This window comes from Gorilla gorilla, chromosome 4 (assembly GCF_029281585.2).
Source record: "Gorilla gorilla gorilla isolate KB3781 chromosome 4, NHGRI_mGorGor1-v2.1_pri, whole genome shotgun sequence".
NCBI lineage: Eukaryota > Metazoa > Chordata > Mammalia > Primates > Hominidae > Gorilla > Gorilla gorilla.
Genome location: NC_073228.2, coordinates 82641648 through 82669640, shown reverse-complemented (window position 1 = coordinate 82669640; position 27993 = coordinate 82641648). Strand labels below are relative to the sequence as shown.

General features: G+C 58.1%; 1 protein-coding gene across 4 annotated transcripts; it reads left to right on the top strand.

Moving 5' to 3' along the window:
* The first annotated feature begins 1203 nt into the window (after positions 1 to 1203).
* Positions 1204 to 27514, top strand: SREBF1 (sterol regulatory element binding transcription factor 1). Of its 4 annotated transcripts, XM_063706626.1 has the most exons (20): positions 1309 to 1991; positions 15884 to 15973; positions 18971 to 19402; positions 19759 to 19946; positions 20030 to 20164; positions 20248 to 20469; positions 21109 to 21223; positions 21567 to 21787; positions 22026 to 22227; positions 22347 to 22525; positions 22765 to 23026; positions 23110 to 23276; positions 23563 to 23731; positions 24260 to 24368; positions 24645 to 24754; positions 24842 to 24974; positions 25180 to 25345; positions 25821 to 26021; positions 26111 to 26222; positions 26738 to 27514. In XM_063706626.1, exons 1-20 carry the CDS (start codon positions 1901 to 1903, stop codon positions 26965 to 26967), a joined length of 3534 nt encoding a protein of 1177 aa, XP_063562696.1. In that variant the 5' UTR covers positions 1309 to 1900; the 3' UTR covers positions 26968 to 27514. The 4 variants fall into 4 exon arrangements, with proteins under 4 accessions (XP_018882666.1, XP_055242018.1, XP_063562697.1 ...); XM_019027121.3 differs by lacking the exon at positions 15884 to 15973 and having other exon boundaries at positions 1204 to 1991; XM_055386043.2 differs by lacking the exon at positions 15884 to 15973 and having other exon boundaries at positions 1308 to 1991; positions 24645 to 24974.
* The last annotated feature ends 479 nt before the right edge of the window (positions 27515 to 27993 follow it).

The following is a 27993-nucleotide window of genomic DNA, read 5'->3' as shown; positions in this document are numbered from 1 at the left end:
GGGACGGCAGAAAGGGTTATTCCCATTTTATAGATACAGTAGCTGAGACTCAGAAGTGAGGTATTGGATCCAGGTCACGCAGCAAGCAGGTGAAAACCCAGATCACCTGCCTAGCTCTGAAGAAAATGGTATTTAGGCTTCACCCAGCACTTCCTATCCCACCCCCTCCCTGGGAAGGGCTGTTTAAATTTTCAGGGAAGTCACCAGCTTCCTGCAGCCTCTAGAGTGTTGGTGGGGGTGGGGCACTGAGGAGAAGCCAGCTTTGTTCTCTGTGTTCTCCAGCAGTTGTTCATCTGGAGGGAGTGGGTCCTGGGTGGACCCTTGAGCAGGGCTACTTGGGGAGATGTGGTTTGGCGAACCCTGTGACTTCTGGCGCCCCTATTCTGGGTAATTTTCCACCGCAGCCACTTCTGGGAGAGGAACAAAGGGAGCTGGATGTCCAGGCTGAGCCCCAGGGACTTGGGCTCTGTGGCTTCTCTCCCCCACACACCCCTTCTAAAATGCATCATGAATGTTACTCCTGCTTAGTGCATGGCCAGATAGGCTATATCTGGAGTTTGAGCAAGGCAGTCTGCAGGATGGCTTGACTCATGAAGGTCTGGGGTCGGGAAGGCCTGAGGCCCAGGCCCCTGATGAGTTTCCTGGACTGCCCTCCACCAAGGGTGCTTCTCTCTGCTTGCATACCTCTGGGGACAGGGAGCTCACTGCCTTATCACATTCAGATACCTGAATGTTAATTCTGGTTTATTTCAACCCACCTCATTGGGACCCCTTCCCTCCTTCCTGCCCCACCTGGCTCTGTCCCTAGGCCACAGAACCAGGTTCGGTTTCCAGCCCTCTTCTCAACAGGGCTGCCTGCTGTGATCTAGTCCCAGCTTGTGATGATCTAGGGCAGCCTGGCTCTGATCTAAAGCACAGCTACCTCTTCCTTGGGGCCCCTATCCTGGTTGCTCCTGGGAATAAGTGCCAAATCTGGGGTCAGACAGCCCTGGGGCCAGTCTTCCTTGGGTACTGGCTTCCTCCTTCAGGAGCTGCACTGGGCCCACTGGTATCCTATCCCTGCAGCTGGATCTGGGAGGAAACCAGATGAAGAAATTCCAGCCTCTTTCTTTGGCCACTCCTGTCCTCAAGAGGCCAATCTTCTGGTTTCTTTGCAGAGAGGGGGCAGGCTGATCTCACAGGTCATGCTCCCCTCCACACTGTCACTAGCCTCCCAGCCTGCCCGTGAGGAAGCATCATTAGGCCCATGTTACAAATGAGGAAAATTGAGGCAGAGTGATGTAACTGGCCCAGCAGTTACATCAGGCCTGCTCACAACACAGCAGGCCTGGGACCCCTGTAACTTGGATCCTGGTCTGTCTTGTTCTAAAGAGTCAAATCTAGGAAATGAAGAAATGAAGTTTGGGATGGGCCCAGGCCTGGAGCTTCCACTCAGCTCCCTTGCTTGGTGCTGGAGAAACAGAGGCCCAGAGAGGGGGCTCGCCTTGCCCGCGTTCCCGCAGCAGCCGGCCAGAGGCCGCTGCCATTGTGCGCGAGGCTGGATAAAATGAATGACTGGAGGGCGCCCTGGAGGAGGGGCCGGCTGAGGGGAGATTTGTGGCGCAGACCGGGGATCAGGGGTCCCCCGCTCTCTCAAGGTGGGGCGGGGCCGTCTATCTGGGAGGGCGGGTCCTCCCCGAAAGGCCCCGCCTCCGCCTCGACCGCCCAGCGGAGCTGCGGCCGGGGGAACCCAGTTTCCGAGGAACTTTTCGCCGGCGCCGGGCCGCCTCCGAGGCCAGGGCAGGACACGAACGCGCGGAGCGGCGGCGGCGACTGAGAGCCGGGGCCGCGGCGGCGCTCCCTAGGAAGGGCCGTACGAGGCGGCGGGCCCGGCGGGCCTCCCGGAGGAGGCGGCTGCGCCATGGACGAGCCACCCTTCAGCGAGGCGGCTTTGGAGCAGGCGCTGGGCGAGCCGTGCGATCTGGACGCGGCGCTGCTGACCGACATCGAAGGTGCGTCAGGGCGGGCAGGGCTTGAAGCTGCGCCGGGTGGCGCGAGTAGAGGGCGCGCAGGTGCCTCCCTGGCCTTTGTCTCCCCCACGGGCGCCAGCTCCGTGCTGTGCTCGCGCGGGACTTCCCGGTGTCTCTGAGCTGCGTGCCGTGAGCCTCGGTGTCCCGAGCCTCACCGAGCCTCCCTGGTTCCCGCGCTAGCGTCTCGGGCCGTGCGCTTGGGGGTGAGGGCTCCTGGGCCGGGCCGGGGTCCCTTGGCGGCTCCGGGCCGGGACACGTGCGCCTCTACGCGTCCCAGACCGGGTGCCGCCTGACCGGTGACTCTCCAGCCCTGTGGTGGCCACGGCTGAAGCTGGGGACCCAGGCGTCGCCGAAGCTCCGCCCCAGCCCCAGCCGTGACGTAATTGCGAGGTTACTCACGGTCATTCCCTCCGGCCCGAGAGTTCAGCTCGGCGTCGGAGCTCTTGCGCATGCGCACGGGCGCTGCCTCGCGCCCTTCCCCCGCCTCGTGTCGGGTTCTCCCGGTCTGCGACGGGCACAGCCTCCGCACTCATTCACTGACATCCACCGAATGCCAGGCACCGAGGGTTTACAGACAGACCTGGGTACCCCCTCTTTTCGGGAACACAAAAATCTCCCGGGAAACCAAACGGGTATTTAGTTGTACCTTGGGTGGAGCGAGGCTGGCTGGGGGAGGGCAGGGATGTGGCTACTTTGGGTAGAGCGGTCAGGGACTTCTAAGCTGAGACCTGAGGGTCACCCCCAGGACCAGCAAGGAAAGATGTTTTCCAGGCCACGGCAAGGGAAGGGCAAAGGCCTCGAGGCAGGGCCTAAGTGTGAGGAGTTAGAGGCTTGCAAAGGAGTGAGGTCAGGGAGGAGGAGGACGCGAACCGACTTGGCCAGGGAAAGGGCGGAGCAGAACAGTGGCACCGGCTTCCATCTTTGGAGCATCACCCTGGCTGTGATGAGAAGGGGTTTGGGGCCAATGGTGGCACCAAGTGCCAATTAGGAGGCCCGTTGCTTCCATTTTGCAGATAGAGCAAACGGAAGCCCCTAGCAAATTGCCTCCATGGTTTCTGTGCAGGAGTTTTAGCAGCACTGGCTAAGTTGCACTTGGTTGATGAGGAAACTGAGGCCAAGGTCGCAGGAACAAGATGCCTAGACTCACAGCCTGAATGGACATGTCCATGGAACCCGTGGCCACCCTGGGGTTGGCAAAACAGATACATCTTTGCCACCACCACTCCTGCCCTACTGCAGCCTTGCAGATGAGCCCAGCTGGTTGCCAGCCCCAGAAGCTTCCCAGCCCTCCCTCCTTCCCCCTGGGGCTGGGCTAGGGGAGGACCCCAGAGGAGAGGCCCTGATTGTGAGGCTTTTCCAAAACAGCCTCCCCTATCCCTGGCACTAGGGGTTGTCCTTCACTGCCCTCTGGAGTGATGAACCCTGAAATCCCAAGCCCTAGGGAGATCTGGGCCTGACTCAACTACCAGTTCCACATCACTGGGCCCAGTGAGTGTAGTCCCAAGAGGCAACGTGACCAAGCCAGGAGGACATGCGCTTTGGGGTCAGAACTTGAACCTGGACACTCCTCACTTCCTTTGTCATCCTGCTCAAGCCCTCTCACCCTCTAAACCTTAGTTTCCACCTCCAGAAAAATGATGCAAACCCTCCCTTCATGGGCAAGTTGGACAACAGAATCCGTTCTGGGCCACAGGTCTGATACAGACCTTTGTTTGTTTGTTTGTTTTTTGCAGTGCACAATTTTGGCTCACTGCAAGCTCCTCCTCCTGGGTTCACGCCATTCTCCTGCCTTAGTCTCCCAAGTAGCTGGGACTACAGGTGCCCGCCACCACGCCTGGCTAATTTTTTGTATTTTTAGTAGAGATGGAGTTTCACTGGGCTAGCCAGGATGGTCTCGATCTCCTGACCTTGTGATCCGCCCACCTCAGCCTCCCAAAGTGCTGGGATTACAGGTGTGAGCCACCGCTCCCAGCCCAGACCTTTTCTTACTGACAGAATCCAGTCTGGGCCAGAGGTCTGATACGGACCTTTCTTACTGACTCATGGATAAAAACATTGTCTCTCCAGACCCAAAGGCCAGGCATGGGCAGCCATGTGGCCCAAGGTCTAGTCTATGAGAGAGTGGGGGCAGTCCCAGCCCCTTGAAGACTGGGGTCAGCCCCTTCTCACTAGGCAGGGCTCAGCTTTACCCACTTCAGTAGAGGATTTTTCAGTTTTTATTCAAACTTCCTGTTTTTCTTCCCAATTACACACATCTTTTTTCATTGTAGAAAAATTAGAAAACGCAAGTGAGCAAAAAGAAGAAAATAAAATCTTTAGACCTGGGGTGGTGGCTCACACCTATAATCCCAGCACCTGGGAGGTCGAGGCAAGAGGATGACTTGTGTCCAGGAGTTTGAGACCAGCCTGGGCAACATGACGAAATCCTGTCCCTACAAAAATAAAAAATTAGCTGGGTGTGGGTGACATGTGCCTGTAGTCTCAGCTACTCTAGAGGCTGAAGTGGGAGGATTGCTTGAGCCTGGACTTAGAGGCTGCAGTGAGCTATAACCATGCCGTTGCACTCAGCCTGGATGACAGAGTGAGATTCTGTCTCAAAAAAAACTTTAAACCTACGACCCAGAGATAAGCCCTGCTAATTATGTGAAAGAGCTTTTCTTCTCTCTTTTTCTCTTTCTCTCTCTCTCTCTCTCTCTCTCTCTGTGTTTATGTGTGTTTTGGGATGGCTGCACACTCTTCATAAACTTTTTTTTTTTTGAGACAGGGTCTCGCTCTTTTGCCCAGGCTGTAGTCCAGTGGCATGATCTCAGCTCACTGCAAACTCTGCCTCTCAGGTTCAAGAGATTCTCCAGCTCTCAAGTAGCTGGGATTACAGTCGTGCACCGCCACGCCTGGTTAAATTTTGTATTTTTAGTAGAGATGGCCATGTTGGCCAGGCTGGTCTCGAACTCCTGAGCTCAGGTGATCTGCCCACCTCAGCCTCTCAAAAGTGCTGGGATTACAGGGCATGAGCCACCATTCCCGGCCTTCATCAATTTTTTAAAAACGACTTTATTGAGGTATACTTTATGTATCACAAAATTTACCCATTTTAAGTATATCATTCAATGATTTTTAGTTAACTTTCTGAGTTGTGTGACAATTACTAGCTGTAGAACATTTTTATCACACAGTGAGATCCCTTATACTTCTTTAGTCAATTCCTGTTCCTGCTCCCAGCCCCGGGCAGCTGTGGATCTGTATGTGTATATATACATACATATATATATATATATATATATATATATATATATATATTTTTTTTTTTTTTTTTTTTGAGACGGAGTCTTGCTCTGTCGCCCAGGTTGGAGTGCAGTGGTGCCATCTTGGCTCACTGCAAGCTCCGCCTCCCAGGTTCAAACAGTTCTGCCTCAGCCTCCCGAGTAGCTGGGATTACAGGCACCTGCCACCACGCCCGGCTAATTTTTTTGTATTTTTAGTAGAGATGGGGTTTCACCATGTTAGCCAGGATGGTCTCGATCTCCTGACCTTGTGATCTGCCCACCTCGGCCTCCCAGCGTTCTGGGATTACAGGCGTGACCCACCGCTCCCGGCTGGATCTGTATTTTTATAAATTAAAATAGGGTCCATTGGTTCACAGCTGATTGGAATCTGCTTGGTTCCATGTCAACAGCCAGACGACAGTAAGTTTCCCTCTTATTACCCACCTGATTCCCTGTCGATGGACACCTAGGTTGTTTTATCTTTATAAACTGCTGCAGTGGACACTGAGGCCGGTGTTTTTCTTTGTTTTTTGTTTTTTTTTTTTTTTTTTGAGACAGAGTCTTGCTCTGTCACCCAGGCTGGAGTGCAGTGGTGCGATCTCGGCTCACTGCAAACTCCGCCTCCCGGGTTCACGCCATTCTTCTGCCTCAGCCTCCCGAGTAGCTTGGGACTATAGGTGCGTGCTACCATGCCTGGCTAATTTTTTGTATTTTTAGTAGAGACGGGGTTTCACCGTGTTAGCCAGGATGGTCTCGATCTCCTGACCTCATGATCCGCCCGCCTCGGCCCCCAAAGTGCTGGGATTACAGGCGTGAGCCACTGTGCCTGGCCACTGAGGCCAGTCTTTGCCCGGATCCTCACTGTGTTCCTAGGATGAGGTTCTGGGAGGGGAATTGCTGGTCAGAGGTCGAGCCTGCTTTTGAAGCTTCTTCTACCAGGAGTGGAGCTGAGCAGGTTTGATAAGGTCTGAAGATTTGGGGGTGGAAATGCCAGGTCCCTTGACAGACATGAGGAATAAGAGGGGGCCAGGCCGGCCTTGAGTGCCAGAGTGCAGAGCTGGGCTAGATGTGAGGACAGTCGGGGGTCAGAGCAGGGGCACACCGAGCTTCAGTTCCCTCTGGCTGCTTGGATGGAGGATCGTAATGTGAAAACACTAATTGAGTACTTACTGTGTTCCAGACAGTGTGTTGATAATCCCACTTAATCCCCTGACAACCCCAAGTAGGTAGACATATGATGAAGATGACGGCCTTGAGGACCAGAGAGCTTAAGTGATTTGCCTGAGATCACACAGCCAGATGATGGCAGAGCCAGAATTCAAACCCAGGCTGTGGGCTCCAGAGCCTAGCTCTTAAGCTCTGAAGCACTGGGCTCCTAAGAATGGGGATGAGGGGTTGAGGGAGGCTCCTCCACAGGGGCTACTCTGGGGGCCTGGAAGTGGGTCACAGAGGGGTCAGAGGCTATGTGGCTACCTCCCCATCCCAGTCCAGAGCAGTGTTTGAGTCATTAGACTGGGAACCAGCCCTGGTGAGCCAGCCAAGGGCCTTGGGCCCCATCCGGTCCTGCTGCCTGCCACAGCCAAACTCTTGTCATGTGAATGGATTTGGGGATGGAGCTGCCTCCATGAGTCCTTGCATCTGTGGGTGAAGGCACTGCCCTGGCTATAGTGTCCCTGGGTTTGAGTCCTGCGTCTGCACCAAGACCTCAGGTGAGCCTGTCTCCTTCTGGGCCTCAGAGTACCTTGCGGCTGTCGGGGGAGGATGGATCGGGAGATGGCCCTGTACCTGTGTTGGGGATTATTGTTAAGCCTGTGGCAGTCTTCACCTCCCTGCTGAGGATTAATTTATCCGATTTTGCACAAGCTTATGAGTGCAGAAGAGGCAGACGGAAACAGAGTTCTGGCCAAGAGCCTGGAACGGGGCCTCGGGGTCTCTTTCCTCTGCCTGGACCCCGTCATGTCTGCTCTTTGTCTGTCGGACCCCAGATGTCTGCCAAGCCCCGTCAGAGACTGCTTCCCAGAAAGCCCTTCTGGGTGTCACCTTGCCCTGAGCAGTGCGTTCTCACAGTTCTCCCGCCCTGATGTCCCTCCCAGCATGCCCAGCCCAGCCATAACAGGGCCTTACTTCTAGTCATGTGTCTGGCTGTTTGCTGGGTCCAGGCCAGCCCTGGTAGGGCACATTGGGGGCCCGCTCTGCCACCCCATACCTCTCCCCAGGATATATCATGCCCCAGTTCTCTCCCTAGTCCCACCAAGCACTGGCACTCCTTAGAAAACACAGCTCTAGACTAGTTACTGCCCCAGCTTACAGCACAGAACTCCCCTGGTCTCCAACCATTCATGGCTCCCTAGTGCTCCAAGATAAAGTTCCCTTGTCTCGGCCGGGCGCAGTGGCTCATGCCTGTAATCCCAGCACTTTTGGGAGGCCGAGGCGGGCGGATCATGAGGTCAGGAGATGGAGACCATCCTGGCTAACATAGTGAAACCCCGTCTCTACTAAAAATACAAAAAATTAGCCGGGCGTGGTGGTGGGCGCCTGTAGTCCCAGCTACTCAGGAGGCTGAGGCAGGAGAATGGCGTGAACCCAGGAGGTGGAGCTTGCAGTGAGCTGAGATCGCACCACTGCACTCCAGTCTGGGCAACAGAGCAAGACTCCATCTCAAACAAACAAAAAAAAAGAAGTTCCCTTGCCTCAGCGTGGCATTCAAGACATGCAAGGATTGCCAAACATGCCCCTCCTGTGATATTGCCCATTTATCCAGAACCCCCACCTCAGGCAGAGCCTGCTCTGGTATGGTGCCCCTTCTCCCTCATCCCCGTGTTGACAGCCCCTCAGGGGTGGAGCCTGAGGGGGTCTCGCCTATCAGACATGTTCCCCTTCCCATGCCCTTTTCTGCCTCTTTGCATCCAGCCTGTCTAACCCCAGGGCAGCAGAAAGTCCTCCCAGTGCGACCACGCATTGCTGTTGCTCCTAGGGAAAGTACCTTGCCCTCTCTGAACTGTGGGGGCCTCCCTTGAAAAGCAGGAGATGGAGGCTGTATGATCTGCTGCCTTTGAGCCCCCAGGGATTCAGCCCTAATGCCTCTGAAGGGACAGGGTTGGGGGGATGGAGAGGAGGGTGCTGGGAGTGGGTCCAAGGAGGCAGTGGGCAGGTGGCTGGGAGTTACCTTCTGCCCAACATTCACCTAGCTGGACACAAACATCCTGAGTGACCCGGTCAGCTCCGGGCAGGAGTCACTGCCAGCAGAGGCCTGGGATCTGGACTTTGCCTGCTGACAGGTGGAGCCCAGGCCGGCCAGAGGAAGTCCCTCTGACCTTGTCTCCTAGCAGCCACTGGCCATGTGGACATGCCTTTTGATCCTGGACACTGACAGTGTGTGACAGCCTGCATCATGTGCTCCACAGGGGCGGCTGTGTGCGTCGGGGGTGAGGTGGGGAAAGCCTTAACTGGCTCAGGGGTGAGAGGTCAGGGAGCCATTGAGACTGGCTCCAGGTGTGGGTCCCCTGCTGGGTTGGGGCTTGTGGGAGGTGGGACGGGGCTGGGGGTCCATCCCCCTAGGGGGAATTTGTGGCCTACCCCGAACCCTGTTTGAGCTCCTTTCCTAACTGACTCCCCGTCCCTGCACCTGTCTCCCAGCAGGCCTTGCCTCTGCATGCTGCCCCTGCCAGGCTCTGGGGTCCCTGTGCTCCCTGCAGCTAGAAGGCTGGGATCAGGGGTCTTAACAAGCAGCCCTACTGTATGACCTTGGACAAGTCCAAGAACCTTCAGGTTCTTAACAATATAAAGGGAACAGTACTAAAAGCAGCTTCTTGGAATTGTGGGGATCCCATGAGTGAAGGCTTAAGCAGTGCATGGCACATAGTAGGCCCTGAACCAATGCCAGTTAGTGTTGTTATTATCACCATTTAGCCAGATGCAGTGGCTCACGCCTATAATCTTATTGACTTTAGAGGCTGAGGTTGGAGGATTGCTTGAGACCAGGAGTTCAAGACCAGCCTGGGCAACATAGCAAGGCCCTGTTTGTTTTAGAGAAAACAAACAAATCACCATTTAGAGCACCTAACCAGTACCTGGCACCCGATAGGTCTAGCTCAACAAATGTTAGCAGGAATTACCCAAGGAGCCTATGCTGGAAGTTTCTAGGATGTACCAGGCTATGGTTCCAAGTTTTGAGCATCTACCATGTGGTGGTCTGGAGTTGGTGAGAGACAGGATGGGGCTGACTAGGCCAGTGGGGGGCGCCCCCCGCCATGGGGAACAAGCACCCTATCCTTGGCTTCCATGGAAGATAATTGATGCTGGGCACAGTGGCTCACGCCTGTAATCCCAGCACTTTGGGAGGCTGAGGCAGGGGGATCGCTTGAGTCTGGGAGTTCAAGACCAGCCTGGGCAACATTGTGAGACCCAAACCAAAAAAATTAGCTTGGCATGGTGGAGTGTGCCTGTCGTCCCAGCTACTCAGGAGGCTGAGGCTAAAGCTGGAGGATTGCTTGAGCCCAGGAGGTTGAGGCTGCAGTGAGCCATGATCATACCACTACACTCCAGCCTGGGCAACATAGTGAGGCCCTGTCTCAAAACAAACAAACAAAAAGAACCTGCTGAGGAAGCAGTGTTTCTGCTGGGGGAGGAGGGGCAGAGTGGCCATCTGGCCACAGATGGCGGTTTCTGTGCAAAACACATCAAGGCAGCCTTGGAAATGTGAGTGAAAGCACCTTCAAAGTTCTGGTCACAGCCTTGGGACTAAGCAAAGCCACCAAAAGTACATAAAAGACAATGACCATCACCCAGTGCCGGTGATGCTAGAAGGAAAGGGAATACGTTGTAGGGAAGGTTGTAAAGGGCTTTATCTTTTCCAGACTGGAGCCTGGCAGCTCGAAAACATCTTGCTGCCTTCATATGAGCTTTAAAACAAGCTGCAGAGAAACAACTTGAGAGGGAGAAATATATATATATATGTGTGTGTGTGTGTGTGTGTGTATGTGTGAGTGTGTGTGTGTGTATACATATATATATATATATATATATTTTTTTTTTTTTTTTTTTTTTTAAGATGGAGTCTCGTTCTGTCACCAGGCTGCAGTGCAGTGGCACGATCTCGGCTCACTGCAACCTCTGCCTCCTGGGTTCAAGTGATTCTCCTGCGTCAGCCTCCCAAGCAGCTGGGACTATAGGCACATACCACCATGCCCAGCTAATTTTTGTGTTTTTAGTAGAGGCTGGATTTCACCATGTTAGCCAGGATGGTTTCGATCTCCTGACCTTGTGATCTGCCTGCCTCAGCCTCCCAAAGTGTTGGGATTACAGGCGTGAGCCAGTTTGTTTTTAGAGACGGGGTCTTGCTCTGTCACCCAGGCTGGAATACCATGGCACAATCACAGCTCGCTGCAATGTTGAACTCCCGGGTTCAAGGGATCCTCCCACCTCAGCCTCCAGAGTAACGGAGACTACAGGCTCATGCCACCATGCCCAGCTATTTTTAAAACTTTTTGTAGAGATGGGGCCTTGCTACATTGCCCAGGCTGGTCTCGAACTCCTGGGCTCAAGTGATCTGCCTGCCTTTGCCTCCCAAAGTGCTGTTATTACAGGTGTGAGCCACTGCGCCTAACCTTAGCACTGCCATTTTGACTGAGAACAGGTGCCCAGCAGCAGGGGCTACTCCCAGAATTGCCACTGCATCAGGCCCGTGGGTTTTCAGCTGCCAGTGATAAGTATGTGCCCTGGGCCACCTCTCGGACAAGGTGTCTGAATTGGTGCCGACCAGCATCACATGTAATTGCCATCTCGCAAGTTCTGCTGAGGGTAATTCCGCACACCTGTAGCTCCGGGAAGAGCCTAGTGGGGAGGAGGAAGCGTGGCTCTGAGGTTTATAGGGTCGGACGGTCAGTATGTTGGGAGCTGGCGTGTGGAGGGGCACAGACAAGGGAAGAATGGGAGGTGGCATCAGAGCAAGTTTTGATGGAGGAATAGGAATTCACCAGGTGGAAAGGGCATTCATGGTGGAGGGAACAGCCTGGCCTTCAATAGCATGTGGTGTTCAGAAAGCAGGCAGGGAAAGGGAGGCCCAGGGAGACACCAGTTAGAGGATGGGGGTGGAGGCAGACGAGGGTGGAGGAAGCCATGGCTGGAGTCTGCGCGGCCTCTGACTGGGGTCCCTGCTGTGGTCAGCCCTGTGCTGGGTGAGGCTGGGGTTACAGCTGGTTCAGGCCCTGACAGGAGGGGCCCCCAGATGAGGCCCAGCCTCTAATTTGGCAGGGCAGGTGGATAGGTCTGGGGGGGTGGTGGTTAGGAAGCCTCCAGGAGGAGGCAGTGCCGGAGCTGAGCCTTAAAGAGCTTCGTGTTGTCCTCTCTGTCCTTGCACTCTGCACACACTCACTGAACTGCGACAAATGAGGATAGCTGGTCAGGGCAGAGGCAGGCCGGAGTTGGGGCTCACTGCTGTCCCCCGCAGGCTGGGGCTGAAGGGCAGGCTCTGGGGCTGCAGAATGGGGTTTGTGTACCAGATTCTTCATATGGCAGCTGTGGGACTTTGGGCACGAGACCTCCGTCTGAGCCTTAGTTTCCTCAAGAGGACCTGTGCCCAGGTGCACCTGGGGCTCCAGCCATGGGCGCGTCCCATTCCGGGAAGCGCCGGCACGCACTTGTGCCCCCGGGGCAGCCATGAGTGCACAAAGGGCAGCCTGTGCCACTGCTGGATACACGACCAGCTGAGAACACGAGAACCGCCGACTCCAGTTAGGAGGATCAAGGAAGTGCCTGGTCGGACCAGAACAGCAGGTGGGGTGCAGCCCAGCTCCCTGGAGGGATGGTGGGCACCCATCCTCACCCTGCTGCCTCCATTAGCAGGCCGAGAGGGTGTGCTCTGGAATCCCATGTGCACCTGTGCCGCATCCTCCCCTGTGGCTGACCCTTCTTCACAGTTGGTGCAGCTTTGTGGTTTGCAGTGCAGGGATCAATTTGCAAATCCCTTTCCCACCCATTCCCTGGAGAACTGGGGTCCTTGGCTCAGATGACAGACCAACCTGAGTTGGAATCCCAGCTCCTTGGTGGCCGTCCTGGCCTCCACCCCCTCACTGCCTCCGCTCCTCCTATCCTGCCCACGCCCACTGCAGGGCCTTTGCACACACTGTTTCTTCTGCCCTCCCTTCTGGCCCACTCCCTCATATCATTCAGTCCTCCTTTCAGATGTCACCTCCTAAGATGGGCTGCCCTGACCACCTCATCTATAGTGGCCCCAGTGCCTGGCACAGGATTGGCACACAGTAGATATTGTCAGAGAGATGGATCTGGGTTCTGTGGACAAGGCTGTGGGGGCAGGTGAAGAGCTCCCTCTTCCAGGAGGTTGTTTGGGGTTCAAGGCCTTGTGTGGGTGGTAGGCTTCTGTGCTGGTCAGCGTTGGGCCCTACAAGCGCATGCCATGAGGCCTGCCCAGGATTTCCCTCATGGCCTCGCAGAATACATCGGCCAGAGTCATTAAAGGGCGCCCGCATCTGCCTTCAGAGAGAGGTTTGAAGGTAGAACTGGGGAGGGATGCCAGGTGGGGGTTCAGGTTTCCTGTTGGGTCCTGATAGAATCAGGGCAGGAGAGGAAGAAGAAGAGAGAAGAGGAGGAACCCAGGCTTGGGGAGGGGTAGCAGGGCTTCACAAGCCTGGGGAAGGTGAACGAGGGAGCAGGTGGGGCCACCATGGCCCAGAGTCTATGCCTCCTCTTCCTTCCTGTGTTCAGAGTGTGTGTGGGAACCACAAGGGCCTTCTCAGTGTTCGTGGGGAAGCCCGGTTCACCCATGGGTGGGCCGCAATTTGGGTGCCACAGTGAGCCCCTAGAGACCAGCTCTCCCAGCTTCCAGGACAGGGACTAGGGGAGGCAAGAGAGGCTCTTCCTTAAATTGTGCACCCAAGGTGCCTCAGCTGCCTTACTCTAGACTGGCCCCGTTAACTCCCCTTAAAAAAAAAAAAAAAAGACTCAGTCAAATGGTAATGGAGCTCCAACGTGAATACTGCAAGTATCAGGCAACTCACTACCTGACTTCCCAGTTCTAAACTATTCTAATTGCTGTAGAGAGAACTAACCTTTGTTGAGACTGTTGAGTGATGGATGTTTTACACACTTGCTTTCCCAGAATTCCCACCTCTGGAGATCGTAGGTGTGGGAGCTCAGAGGGTGGGGAGTGGACTGTCCCCATCACACAGCAAGTGAGGTGCTGAAGGAAGAGCAGGGCCTGGCATGTAGCCCCAGATAGCCCACTTGGGTGTGTCTCTGAGGGAGGCTGCAGGGCTGGCTCTAGAGTTTCCTTTTTCAGTCTTAACCTGGTGACCAGCTTCCACAGAAATTGGCACGGTGGCTCATGCCTGTAATCCCAACACATTGGGAGGCCGAGGTGGGAGGATCACCTGAGGTCAGGAGTTCGAGACCAGCCTGGCCAACATGGTGAAACCCCGTCTCTACTAAAAATACAAAAATTACATTTCATTACAGGTGTGGTGGCGCACACCTGTAATCCCAGCTACTCAGGAGGCTGAGGCAGGAGAGTCACTTGAACCCGGGAGGTGGAGGTTGCAGTGAGCTGAGATCGTGTCACTGCACTCCAGCCTGGGTGACAGAGCCAGACTCTGTCTCAAAAAAAAAAAAAAAAAAAAAGAAATTGGCCAGTAGATCAGCCCCAGGGGAGAGTGAGCCAGGGTTTGGCCAGGCCTTGAGTTTCAGAGGCTGGCCATGGCCAGTGGCACCCAGGCCCTTCCCCCTTCCTCGGGGCATCTTAGCTTAGTCTGTGCCCTCTGCCCAAGGGCCAGCCCTCTGTTCCCAGGTCACACCCCCTCCTCTTGGAAGGCCCCCCCTGCCCCACCCCCACCAGAGTCTTTGATGACTCTGCTGCCCCTGGGGCTCAGAGAGCAACCGCCCTCTCCCATCGCGCTTCCTCAGTGGGATGGGAGGGGGTTAGAGCAGGAAGATGAGACAAATAAAGACACAATAAGAGGCAGGAATATGTGGTAAAGCCAAGATGGGTAAGGGGAGGGGACAGGCTTGACTGTTCACAGTGGCCCTGGCCCTGCTGTCTCAGGCTAGTATCTGCTTGTTGGTCTCACCACATTCTAGGCTCAGAAACTGGGGAGCAAAGTAATGAAAGAACCAGGCTGGGAGGCCATGGGGAACTCATGCCTGGAGTTCAGCTCTCAGTGTGCTTTTGGGTCAAGGACACTTCCCTGTCTTAAGTCACTCATGTCAGAGCCTTTGCCAAGAGCAATGCTGTGTTTTGTTTTGGGGGTGAGGGAACACCCGCGGGCTGAGGGGAGGGTTGGGCCATGCTAGAGAGGCCGTCTGTTGTCCTTGAACCTCCCAAAGCTGGGAAATAAGGGCCTGGGCTGGACGGCGGTGGCGAGGACAGGGTGAGAGAGAGACATAGCTGGGTTTTCTTGCTTAGGGTCCTGAAAAGAGAGCAAGGTTGAGGCCGCAGGGACCCCAGCCCCCAATGGACTGCTGAGTCGCTGGGTCTGCCCAGGGTTCAGGCACCCTCCCAGGTTGCAGCCAACTGGGGTGGGGACCAGGCAGAGGCGCTGGCCTGCAGTTTGGGGCAGAGGCAGGCTTTGCTGGTGGTCTACTTGGCTGCAAAATCATCTGGCCAGGCTCTGATCACTTTGTGTGTGTGTGTGTGTGTGTAACTTTTACCTTTGACAAAAGAGGGAAGACAGGCCCAGGCACCTCCTCAAAAGAACCCTAGAGCCTGTCACTCCTTCCTTACCCATCTTCTGTCCTAGGGACTGCAGCCCTTCCTGGCTTCCCAGGGCCCTACAATGAATAGTGGGTCGGGATTCACTTGGTGACTGCTGGGTTGTGAGGCCTTGAGGGGGAGGGGCAGATTTCACCCATCCGGCAGAGGGACATCGGTGCTGGCAGTCAGGAAACCCTTATTTCCAGGCCTCAGTTTCCCGGAAGTGACCTGTTTTCAGGAGTGGCCTCATCCCAGACCATCAGCCCCGCTGTGGTGAGGGGTGGCCCCTTCCTAGGGCTGCCCTAGAAGGGGGAGGTCCCTGCACCCACCGCAGCTACCACTCGGCAGCCCTTGGCGTTAATTAAACGCTTCTTGCGTACTAAGTGCTGCACCCATATTATCTCCCTTCTACCATTCGACGCCAGGGAGATAATGACTGTCCTGTTTTCTGGAGGAGTAAACGGAGGGTTGGAGCGGTTAAGGCTCGCTCAGGGTGCCAGCGAACCAGTGATTTCGAACACAGAGTTCTGGTGTGTTGGGCCAGGACTTCTCTGCTTTGACCCTTTAACGAAGGGGGCGGGAGCTGAGGGCCAGTGACCGCCAGTAACCCCGGCAGACGCTGGCACCGAGCGGGTTAAAGGCGGACGTCCGCTAGTAACCCCAACCCCATTCAGCGCCGCGGGGTGAAACTCGAGCCCCCGCCGCCGTGGGGAGGTGGGGCGGGGGCCGGGGCCGGGCCCTAGCGAGGCGGCAGCGCGGCCGCTGATTGGCCGCGCGCGCTCACCCCATGCCCGGCCCGCAGCCCCGAAGGGCGGGGCGGGGCGGGGCCTGCAGGCGGGGCGGGGCTGGGGGCGGGGCGGGCGCACCGCAGCGCTCAACGGCTTCAAAAATCCGCCCCGCCTTGACAGGTGAAGTCGGCGCGGGGAGGGGTAGGGCCAACCGCCTGGACGCCCCAAGGGCGGGCGCAGATCGCGGAGCCATGGATTGCACGTTCGAAGGTATTTTTGGAGGCCTCCCCACCAGCCCTTTATACAATGCCTCCGTCTCCTGCAGGTTCTCCTGGGGTGGGCCGGCATGCGGGCTACGCAACTTGAGCAGGAAAGAACCCCTTCCCGAGGGAGAAGGTGTGACAGTTACCAGCTCGCTGGGGAAGTGGGGGGCTACCTCCAACCAAATTAGTGCCCCCTGCAACTCAAGGGGGAATGGTTTGTTTAGAGACCCAAAAGCAGCATCCCGACCTAAGAGGGTTTGGAGGGAGAGGGTGGTCTTCTCTACATTCTCTGCACCCGCTTTGGGACAGGACCAGGAGGAAGCAGGGAGGAGGGCCCGTTGTCCCTCTGCCACAGCGTCTGCCCTATTTGGCACCCCTGCCTATTGTGGGCATCTTAGACTTTTCAGGAAGACAGTGGGAGCCCTAGATTGTCAAAATTGTCAGTTTTTCTTTCAGGCCTCAGTTTCCCCCATCTATCGAAGAGGCTCACACGGACTGGGGTAAAGGGATGGGAAACCCTGCAGTTGAAAGTCCATCACGACTTGATGACTTGTGACCTGGGGGGTCCACAAACCAGGAGAGTTTCTACTTGAGAAGCCAGGAAGACTGGGGCTGCCACCCCATCCTGTTCTGCCAACTGCTCTAGGAAATTCCCCTCCTGCAGTAGCTTCCCTGCCTGGGTACCTGTCAGTAGGCAATGTTGGGTCTCCACTCGGTGCCAGCTGCCTGCCAAGCAAAGCCTCGGGCAGCCGTACCAAAAGGGGTTTAGTCTTTTCTGTTGTACAGATGAGAAAACTGGGGCCAGTGAGGGGAGGCTGTTGGTCCAGGCTCCACTTCAAGCTGGTGGTGGGCAGGGCTGGGAGCTCAGGCTGGGGATCCTGAGAGCACTGGAGGCCCCCATGGGTCCTGTAGAGCATTCTGACCCAGTGGGTGCCACCACGAGTGGGTTAGAGGGCCCTGGGCTGAGCCAGATAGGCTGCCAGTCACCAGCTGGGGGAGAGGGCCCTTGGCCAGGTGGGGCTGAGGTGGGAGTGTGTCCCAGTCTGTATGAGGAGGAAGGAGTCAGGACAGACAGCACTTGCTTTTACAGAGATGAAATCAAAGCCCTGAGTGACCAGGCCTGGGTCTTGAGGCTACTTGGCTGCAGGCAAAGCCTGGACTTGAGCCCAGAACTCTACACAGAGACACACTGGTTGGCCATGTGGCCAGCAGCTGGCTTGGCCCTAAGCCTTGGTCTGTTCCACTGAGTAATGGGTTGGTGATGGCAGCCTGGCTCTTGGCTTCTTGATGGGGCAAGAAAAGGCAGACAATAGATTTGGGATTTTGTAGACCTGGGTTTGAACCCCACTGCATGCTCTTGGGCTGCTTGTGGTCCTCCCTGAACCTCAGTGTCTTTTCTTGTCTCCAAGATGAGGTGAGCTAATCTTTTGAGGTAGTCTAGGGTAGTGGCCAGTGGTTGGAGCATTGGAGTCAAAATAGGGTCTGGACTCAGTTGAGTCTCTGACTCTATAAGAACTTAGGCCAGTAAGTCACCTCTCTACAGCTCAGTTTCTTCACGTGTAGAATGGGGCCAATGATCACATCACCCTCTCAGCTGTGGGTGAGGATTAGGGGTCTAGCCTGGCCCCATCAATGTGGGTAGCCCCACAGCGGGCCTGGCTTTTGGACCAGACCCACCCTTCTGACATGGGCCCCCACCCTTAGAGTCCTTCTAGTGTGGATGAGGACCCTGCTCTGATCTGGGGTCCTCTTGGGGGACTTCCCTGTCTGCCATTCTCTTTGGGGATCCTGCGCTGCCCTAGGAAGAGTGGACCCAGGCTGCACAGTTGGTCCTTGGTCACAGAGGATCCCACCACTTCTTCAGGGCCTCAAGGCAATCCTGCCTCTCTCTGCACCCCTCTTCCCCCTGTAAACTGAGGGGAGGGGAAAATCACCCACTCCTCAGCAGTTTCTAAGTTGCTTTGTCAAATTCAGTGCCCAGAGGATCCTGCTGGGGGGGCGTTTTAGGATGAGACCAGGAGTGGCCAATGGTGGGGTGTGGGGCCCATCACTCCTATATGAAGACCCCCTCTGCCCTAGGCTGCTCCTCCCTCCCCATCCCCATCTCCATCCCAAAGACTGGAGCTGCTGGATCTGTGGATGGAGGCATGCCCCCCGTTTCACACATTTTGAGAAACAGGCCCCAAGTGGAGCCAGGGAAGGCTGCACCTGGGCCTCTGGATTCCTTTTGTTCTGTGTGGGGTTGGGGGTGATGGACTGTGGAGAGGGCAGGAGAGCTGTCTGGAAGGGTTGGTCACCTCATGGGCAAATGCTTGGAAGCTGGTCTGAGTCCACGGTGCAGTGTGTATGTGTGTGTGTGTGTCTGTGTGTCTGTGTGTGTATGTGTGTGTACTCAGAGGTGGATGTCTTGTAGAATGCATGCCCCATGAAGATAGGAGTAAAAGTTTACCACCATCCACATCAAGATACAGGACATTCCCAGCTCCCCAGAAAGTTGCTTAGTTCTAGGCAGGGATTTTTCTTATTCACAGCCAGGAACAGTGCCTGGCATAGTGTGGGCACTCAGCACATGCTCATTGAATGAGTGAATGAATGTGAGCCTGCTGTTTGCTGTGGACTAAGGATGTTTCTAGATGTTTGGGCAAATACCGGATGGTGGGAAGAGCTCAGGCTCTGAAGTCTGCAGTCTTGGGCCCGACCCTGGGCTCAGCCCCAGCCTAGCTGTGGGGCAAGATTGTGAGCCTTGTGGTGCCCACCTTGTCCAGGTATTGTGATGCACTCGCAGCAGCAGGCATTGCTTTAGACAGCACAAGTGCTTGCAAAATGGCTGTATGTCCGGGAACACCAGCTCCTGTGGGTGGCTTTCTGTCCTGGTGGCATTGCCCACACATACAGCTGTGTGCCAACAAGGGTTGGACAAATAAGGTTGTGTTTGGATGTGTGTGATGCCCTGTTTGGGGGTCAGTCTCTGCCTCACTCACGCATCCTCTTCTCCTTTTCACAGACATGCTTCAGCTTATCAACAACCAAGACAGTGACTTCCCTGGCCTGTTTGACCCACCCTATGCTGGGAGTGGGGCAGGGGGCACAGACCCTGCCAGCCCCGATACCAGCTCCCCAGGCAGCTTGTCTCCACCTCCTGCCACATTGAGCTCCTCTCTTGAAGCCTTCCTGAGCGGGCCGAAGGCAGCGCCCTCACCCCTGTCCCCTCCCCAGCCTGCACCCACTCCATTGAAGATGTACCCGTCCGTTCCTGCTTTCTCCCCTGGGCCTGGTATCAAGGAAGAGTCAGTGCCACTGAGCATCCTGCAGACCCCCACCCCACAGCCCCTGCCAGGGGCCCTCCTGCCACAGAGCTTCCCAGCCCCAGCCCCACCGCAGTTCAGCTCCACCCCTGTGTTAGGCTACCCCAGCCCTCCGGGAGGCTTCTCTACAGGTAAGGGGGATGTGTGGCGGGAGGGGACACCCGGGGTGGGGCTTCCAGGAGCACAGGAAGAAGCTTCTGCTGTGATGTGAGTAGAGGTCTGTGCAGGCTTTAGAAACTGGGGCTCCACTCGGCTGCTTGAGATGCCCTGTTACTAGCAGTCCTGGTGTGCTTGTTGCCGGGATAGGCGCAACCTCGCACTGGAGGCCTGGCTTGGCATTTGCATCAGAGCCCAGGCAGGGACTGTCCATAGGAAGCCACATGGGGCAATGACTCATCCAAGGCCAGTCGGTGATAGAGACCTGAAGAGCAGGTTGAAAGTGGGAGAGGGAGGTCTGTGTCTGCAGCCCCAGGCTTTATTTCTGCAGGAAGCCCTCCCGGGAGCACCCAGCAGCCGCTGCCTGGCCTGCCACTGGCTTCCCCGCCAGGGGTCCCGCCCGTCTCCTTGCATACCCAGGTCCAGAGTGTGGTCCCCCAGCAGCTACTGACAGTCACAGCTGCCCCCACGGCAGCCCCTGTAACGACCACTGTGACCTCGCAGATCCAGCAGGTCCCGGTGAGGGGGCCTGGCCAGGGGTTGGGGAGCGGGCAGCCCTGGCCCAGACACACAGCTTACGGCCAAGCCTCTCCCACCCTCAGGTCCTGCTGCAGCCCCACTTCATCAAGGCAGACTCGCTGCTTCTGACAGCCATGAAGACAGACGGAGCCACTGTGAAGGCGGCAGGTCTCAGCCCCCTGGTCTCCGGCACCACTGTGCAGACAGGGCCTTTGCCGGTGGGTGACGTGGGCAGGGCATAAGGGAGTGGGGTCTGCACATACACACATGCCCACCTGGTAACATGTGCCTGGCCCTGCAGACCCTGGTGAGTGGCGGAACCATCTTGGCAACAGTCCCACTGGTCGTAGATGCGGAGAAGCTGCCTATCAACCGGCTGGCAGCTGGCAGCAAGGCCCCGGCCTCTGCCCAGAGCCGTGGAGAGAAGCGCACAGCCCACAACGCCATTGAGAAGCGCTACCGCTCCTCCATCAATGACAAAATCATTGAGCTCAAGGATCTGGTGGTGGGCACTGAGGCAAAGGTGTGGAGAGGCCTGCAGGGGCACAGACCGGGGTGTCCCTAGGAAGGAACAGATCAGGGGCAACTGGAAGGAAGAGAGGGAGTGAGACTGAGCCTGGACAAGCAGGGAATTGGAATTCAGCCTCCCCAGGCCTGGCCAGCCTCGTTTATTTAGTTAAACTGGTTTGCAGGCCTCTTCAATAAAGGTGGGGCTGTGCTAGGCATTGGGGATGCAGCAATGAACAAGACAGACAAAAATTGTCCCTCAAAGAAGAGCCGACCTTCTGGTGGGGGAGATGGACAGTAGGCAGGATGAATAAGTGCTCGAGACCACCACGTTTGGCTCGTTGCAGAGAAAGCAGGAAGAGGGATGGTGAGGGTCCCCTGGTGGTAGCCAGGGAAGGCCTCCCTGAGACGGCGGCAGGCACAGCAGCAGCTAGCCAGACCCTGCTGTCTGCATCTTACATTCTAACCCTATGCCCGGCCTGGGAGGTGGGTGCTACTAGGCGAGGAACGGTTCAGGTAGAAGGAACAAGTGCAAAGGTCCTGAGGCAGTAATGTTGCAAAGCAGCTCCGCACCCCCTTGCTAGGGCTCCCCAACCCCACAACCCCTGACCTGACGGGCCACCTGTGCGCTCCCCCTCCCTCCCACACCGTGCAGCTGAATAAATCTGCTGTCTTGCGCAAGGCCATCGACTACATTCGCTTTCTGCAACACAGCAACCAGAAACTCAAGCAGGAGAACCTAAGTCTGCGCACTGCTGTCCACAAAAGCAGTGAGTCCTGGCTTTATTGAGCTCCAGTCTGGCCTCTTCTCTAGCCCTGCTCCGCCTCCCGGCCCCACCCCATCCCTAGCCCCACCCCACCCTTGGTTCTGGCCCACCCTCTGCCCCGCCCACCTCACCCTTGGCTGTAGCCCTGCATTCAGCTCCAGTCCCTTGGTTACCTCTGGTCCTGAAAGAGACCTGGTGCCTCCCTTTGGCCCTAACCCAGCCCCATCAAAGCGTCCTGGGCTAGCTTTAGGAGCTACAGTAGTCCCTAGGCCTCCAAGAGCCTAAGCTCTGATTTGGGGTCACATATCCAGCCTTTACTCCTGGCTCTGTTCCTTTCGGCCCACAGAATCTCTGAAGGATCTGGTGTCGGCCTGTGGCAGTGGAGGGAACACAGACATGCTCATGGAGGGCGTGAAGACTGAGGTGGAGGACACACTGACCCCACCCGCCTCGGATGCTGGCTCACCTTTCCAGAGCAGCCCCTTGTCCCTTGGCAGCAGGGGCAGTGGCAGCGGTGGAAGTGGCAGTGACTCGGAGCCTGACAGCCCAGTCTTTGAGGACAGCAAGGTTGGGCCCTGCCACGGTGCCCCCTTCCCCACTCCCAGCCATATCCTCTGAGCCTCATGACAGGGCCGGGAAGACCCTAACAGATCCTACCTCCCATTTCATAGACAGAATAACTGAGGCCTGGAGCCATGTGGGGTCCCACAGTAAGGTGGGCAGAATCCTGACCCCCCCCTTCCCAGCCCCACGCTCTCTGGGGTCCCTCTGATTCTGCCCTCACCACTCTGCCCACCCCCACCAGGCAAAGCCAGAGCAGCGGCCGTCTCTGCACAGCCGGGGCATGCTGGACCGCTCCCGCCTGGCCCTGTGCACGCTCGTCTTCCTCTGCCTGTCCTGCAACCCCTTGGCCTCCTTGCTGGGGGCCCGGGGGCTTCCCAGCCCCTCAGATACCACCAGCGTCTACCATAGCCCTGGGCGCAACGTGCTGGGCACCGAGAGCAGAGGTGGGACCGGCCAGCCTGGGCATCTTTGGGAGGGACGCTCGGGGTGAGCCCCCAGGCTTGTGAACTTGGGGCTCTGGATTTCCTGGGAGCTGTGTCCCCAGCTTTGCCTCTGTCCATAGATGGCCCTGGCTGGGCCCAGTGGCTGCTGCCCCCAGTGGTCTGGCTGCTCAATGGGCTGCTGGTGCTCGTCTCCTTGGTGCTTCTCTTTGTCTACGGTGAGCCAGTCACACGGCCCCACTCAGGCCCCGCCGTGTACTTCTGGAGGCATCGCAAGCAGGCTGACCTGGACCTGGCCCGGGTAAGGGGCTGGCCCCGGCAGAGTGGGCAGGGCAGGGACCCCAGGCTGGGAAGGTGCTGGGTGTCAACCCTTGTTCCTGCTCCCTGTGCACACCATGAATCTGTCCCGTCCTCCCTGTGCCTGGCCACGCATCCGCAGACCCCCACCACCCCTCCAGAGCCTGCTGTGGACAGCTCTTCTGAGCTTTGGGGCAGCTGCTCTGACCTCACTTTTCTTACCTGGAAAACCCTCATCCACAGGGAGACTTTGCCCAGGCTGCCCAGCAGCTGTGGCTGGCCCTGCGGGCACTGGGCCGGCCCCTGCCCACCTCCCACCTGGACCTGGCTTGTAGCCTCCTCTGGAACCTCATCCGTCACCTGCTGCAGCGTCTCTGGGTGGGCCGCTGGCTGGCAGGCCGGGCAGGGGGCCTGCAGCAGGACTGTGCTCTGCGAGTGGATGCTCGCGCCAGCGCCCGAGACGCAGCCCTGGTCTACCATAAGCTGCACCAGCTGCACACCATGGGTAGGACCGAGCGTGGGGCGGGCTCCGAGGTGCTCCCTGCTGCCTGTGCTCCACCCACAGCCTCATGCCTGCTTGCCTTCCAGGGAAGCACACAGGTGGGCACCTCACTGCCACCAACCTGGCGCTGAGTGCCCTGAACCTGGCAGAGTGTGCAGGGGATGCCGTGTCTGTGGCGACGCTGGCCGAGATCTATGTGGCAGCTGCATTGAGAGTGAAGACCAGTCTCCCACGGGCCTTGCATTTTCTGACAGTGAGTGGGTTGGGGGGATGGCAGGAGTGGGGAGGGTGGGGGGATGGGGGGTGGGGGGGTGGGGCTGGGGGGTGGTGGGGGGTGGCAGGGGTGTGGGGTGGCGGGGGTGGGGGGGTTGGGGGGGCTGAGGGCTTATCCCTGCAGCTCTCTCCAGAGGCTCCCTGGGTAAGAGCTACACGGGATGTGGCAGTGGTTACCAGGGGGGGCTCCAGGCCAAGCTGGGACTCGGCCCGGGGTCTGGCCCCAGGCTGTGTCCGCTGTGACAGCCCAGTTCCCTCCCCTACAGCGCTTCTTCCTGAGCAGTGCCCGCCAGGCCTGCCTGGCACAGAGTGGCTCAGTGCCTCCTGCCATGCAGTGGCTCTGCCACCCTGTGGGCCACCGTTTCTTCGTGGATGGGGACTGGTCCGTGCTCAGCACCCCATGGGAGAGCCTGTACAGCTTGGCCGGGAACCCAGGTGCTCTCTTACCCCTTCCCTGTCCCCTCTCCTGTCCCTCATCCTCATTCCTGTCCTGTCCCTTGTCGCCTGAATCTCTGGCTGTCTCTGGCCACCCCAGTCCTTCTCCCTGCCATGGGTTGTTGCTGTGGGGGCTGCAGGAAGGGAAAGGCCTGGATGCCTCTCGTTCCCATTGGGGCTTTCAGAAGCACATGCAGGGATTGATGGGCAGGTGGCTAATTGGAGAAGTGACCCCAGGCAGCGCCGCTGTGGAGTAAGGAAGCGGAGCCAACAGTGGCACCTTCTCAAGTCGGTTTTCCTTTGGAAGCAGCGTAGGGCAGGCCTCAGTGTTGTCCTGGCCAAGGCTGGTGCTGGTGGTAGTTATGTCCACCTGCTTTCCCCTGTCCTTCGCAGGGGCTGCACCCAGGGGCATGCCGGCACTTCCCAGTGGCCCTAGGTGTGGCCCCAGCCCACCCAGGAAAAAGCCCTTAGCTTGGAGAGGAGGGTGGGGCCCTGCTCCCCACCCCACTCACCTCCTCCTCTCCACAGTGGACCCCCTGGCCCAGGTGACTCAGCTATTCCGGGAACATCTCTTAGAGCGAGCACTGAACTGTGTGACCCAGCCCAACCCCAGCCCTGGGTCAGCTGATGGGGACAAGTAAGTGTCGTTGTGCCCTCCTCCAGGCAAGGCCTCTCCGGCGGGATTCTGAGAATAGCTCTGTCCTCAACCCTGTGGAGAGAGCCCAGAGCTGGGCTACCGTGCGTGCCATGCACGCTTCATTCCTCTCTCAGTTTCCTCTCCCCACCAGCCTGTGGGAGGAGACAGTGGCACTTTGCAGAGCCAGGGGCCAGGCTGTACTCTGGAGGGCAGGTGGGGAGCACCCTCCTAGGACCCCTGCCATCTGTTCCGACAGCCAGCTCTCTCCTTCCACAGGGAATTCTCGGATGCCCTCGGGTACCTGCAGCTGCTGAACAGCTGTTCTGATGCTGCGGGGGCTCCTGCCTGCAGCTTCTCCATCAGTTCCAGCATGGCCACCACCACCGGTGAGCCCCCGGCCCCTGTCCTGGCTCCCTTCTCAGCTCCCCCGTGCAGCGTAACTGAGGGTTCAGGGGACCCTCCCTCTTCTGCAGGCGTAGACCCGGTGGCCAAGTGGTGGGCCTCTCTGACAGCTGTGGTGATCCACTGGCTGCGGCGGGATGAGGAGGCGGCTGAGCGGCTGTGCCCGCTGGTGGAGCACCTGCCCCGGGTGCTGCAGGAGTCTGAGTGAGTGCACGGCAGGTTCCTCCTGCCTGGTCCCGGGCTCAGCCTTCCTCATCCCCTGGGCACTGTGCCTCACTCAGCCTTTGTTCTGTGCAGGAGGAGTCACCACCTTTTTTCCTCAGGGAACTCGAGCCAGGGCAGTGGGGGGGCACTCAGCCAGGGCTTGTGGACTGGTCTGACTGGCACTCTTCTGCCCTGGTCCCAACAGGAGACCCCTGCCCAGGGCAGCTCTGCACTCCTTCAAGGCTGCCCGGGCCCTGCTGGGCTGTGCCAAGGCAGAGTCTGGTCCAGCCAGCCTGACCATCTGTGAGAAGGCCAGTGGGTACCTGCAGGACAGCCTGGCTACCACACCAGCCAGCAGCTCCATTGACAAGGTGAGGGGTGGGGTCAGGGGCCTGGCAGGGCTGGGGGATTCAGCTTTCCATTCCCTGGTTCTTCTCCCCAGCCCCCAGGGGCTGCAGAAGACCATGGGGTTAGCCCAAGCAGCACAGGATAGGGGATCCAGCAGACCCTGCTTTTTGGCTAAGGCTTCTGTCCAGAGGAGAGGGGTTGCCCCTATCTGGCCTCAGTTTCCCCATCCCTGGGAGGAGGGGAGTGGATGGTGTGGTAGGATCCCTTTGGAGGCCCTGCATCAGGAGGGCTGGACAGCTGCTCCCGGGCCGGTGGCGGGTGTGGGGGCCGAGAGAGGCGGGCGGCCCCGCGGTGCATTGCTGTTGCATTGCACGTGTGTGAGGCGGGTGCAGTGCCTCGGCAGTGCAGCCCGGAGCCGGCCCCTGGCACCACGGGCCCCCATCCTGCCCCTCCCAGAGCTGGAGCCCTGGTGACCCCTGCCCTGCCTGCCACCCCCAGGCCGTGCAGCTGTTCCTGTGTGACCTGCTTCTTGTGGTGCGCACCAGCCTGTGGCGGCAGCAGCAGCCCCCGGCCCCGGCCCCAGCAGCCCAGGGCACCAGCAGCAGGCCCCAGGCTTCCGCCCTTGAGCTGCGTGGCTTCCAACGGGACCTGAGCAGCCTGAGGCGGCTGGCACAGAGCTTCCGGCCCGCCATGCGGAGGGTGAGTGCCCGATGGCCCTGTCCTCAAGACGGGGAGTCAGGCAGTGGTGGAGATGGAGAGCCCTGAGCCTCCACTCTCCTGGCCCCCAGGTGTTCCTACATGAGGCCACGGCCCGGCTGATGGCGGGGGCCAGCCCCACACGGACACACCAGCTCCTCGACCGCAGTCTGAGGCGGCGGGCAGGCCCTGGTGGCAAAGGAGGTGAGGGGGCAGCTGCTGACCAGGGATGTGCTGTCTGCTCAGCAGGGAAGGGCGCACATGGGATGTGATACCAAGGGAGGCTGTGTGTGTGTCAGACGGGACAGACAGGCCTGGCCCAGTGGCTCACACCTAGCACTTTGGGAGGCTCAGTTGGGAGGATAGCTTGAGCCCAGGAGTTGGAGGCCGCAGTGAGCCTGAGTGACAGGGAGAGTCCCTGTCTCAAAAAAAAAAAAGACCAAGCATCTTCTTGATGGTTACCTGATGACAGTTCCTTTCACAAGAAATCAGTGGGGTGACTGTCATTTGTGGGATACATGACTGCACGTGCGTGACTCAGTCTGTGGACTTTGTGTGTGGGCTGAGACTAGGGTGGGGAGAGGGGGACCCGCCAGGCCCCCGCCAGGTACCTGTGTGCAAGGTACAGGCGGCTGGTGCCGTGGCTTGTGTGTGGCCAGGGCTCCCGCGGGGGCGTGGCCAGCTTGAGACCCATCTCTGACACATCCTCGTGTGCGCAGGCACGGTGGCGGAGCTGGAGCCGCGGCCGACGCGGCGGGAGCACGCGGAGGCCTTGCTGCTGGCCTCCTGCTACCTGCCCCCCGGCTTCCTGTCGGCGCCCGGGCAGCGCGTGGGCATGCTGGCTGAGGCGGCGCGCACACTCGAGAAGCTTGGCGATCGCCGGCTGCTGCACGACTGTCAGCAGATGCTCATGCGCCTGGGCGGTGGGACCACTGTCACTTCCAGCTAGACCCCGTGTCCCCGGCCTCAGCACCCCTGTCTCTAGCCACTTTGGTCCCGTGCAGCTTCTGTCCTGCGTCGAAGCTCTGAAGGCCGAAGGCAGTGCAAGAGACCCTGGCCTCCACAGTTCGACCTGCGGCTGCTGTGTGCCTTCGCGGTGGAAGGCCCGAGGGGCACGATCCTGACCCTAAGACCGGCGGCCATGATGGTGCTGACCTCTGGTGGCCGATCGGGGCACTGCAGGGGCCGAGCCGTTTTGGGCGGGGGGGCCCTCCTTGCTCTGCAGGCACCTTAGTGGCTTTTTTCCTCCTGTTTACAGGGAAGAGAGGGGTACATTTCCCTGTGCTGACGGAAGCCAACTTGGCTTTCCCGGACTGCAAGCAGGGCTCTGCCCCAGAGGCCTCTCTCTCCGTCGTGGGAGAGAGACGTGTACATAGTGTAGGTCAGCGTGCTTAGCCTCCTGACCTCAGGCTCCTGTGCTACTTTGCCTTTTGCAAACTTTATTTTCATAGCTTGAGAAGTTTTGTACAGAGAATTAAAAATGAAATTATTTATAATCTGGGTTTTGTGTCTTCAGCTGATGGATGTGCTGACTAGTGAGAGTGCTTGGGCCCTCCCCCCAGCACCTAGGCAAAGGCTTCCCTTCCCCCTCCGGCCACAAGGTACACAACTTAACTTAGCTCTTCCCGATGTTTGTTGTTAGTGGGAGGAGTGGGGAGGGCTGGCTGTATGGCCTCCAGCCGACCTGTTCCCCCTGCTCCCAGGGCACATGGTTGGGCTGTGTCAACCCTTCCTTAGGGCCTCCATGGGGTCAGTTGTCCCTTCTCACCTCCCAGCTCTGTCCCCATCAGGTCCCTGGGTGGCACGGGAGGATGGACTGACTTCCAGGACCTGTTGTATGACAGGAGCTACAGCTTGGGTCTCCCTGCAAGAAGTCTGGCACGTCTCACCTCCCCCATTCCGGCCCCTGGTCATCTCACAGCAAAGAAGCCTCCTCCCTCCCGACCTGCCGCCACACTGGAGAGGGGGCACAGGG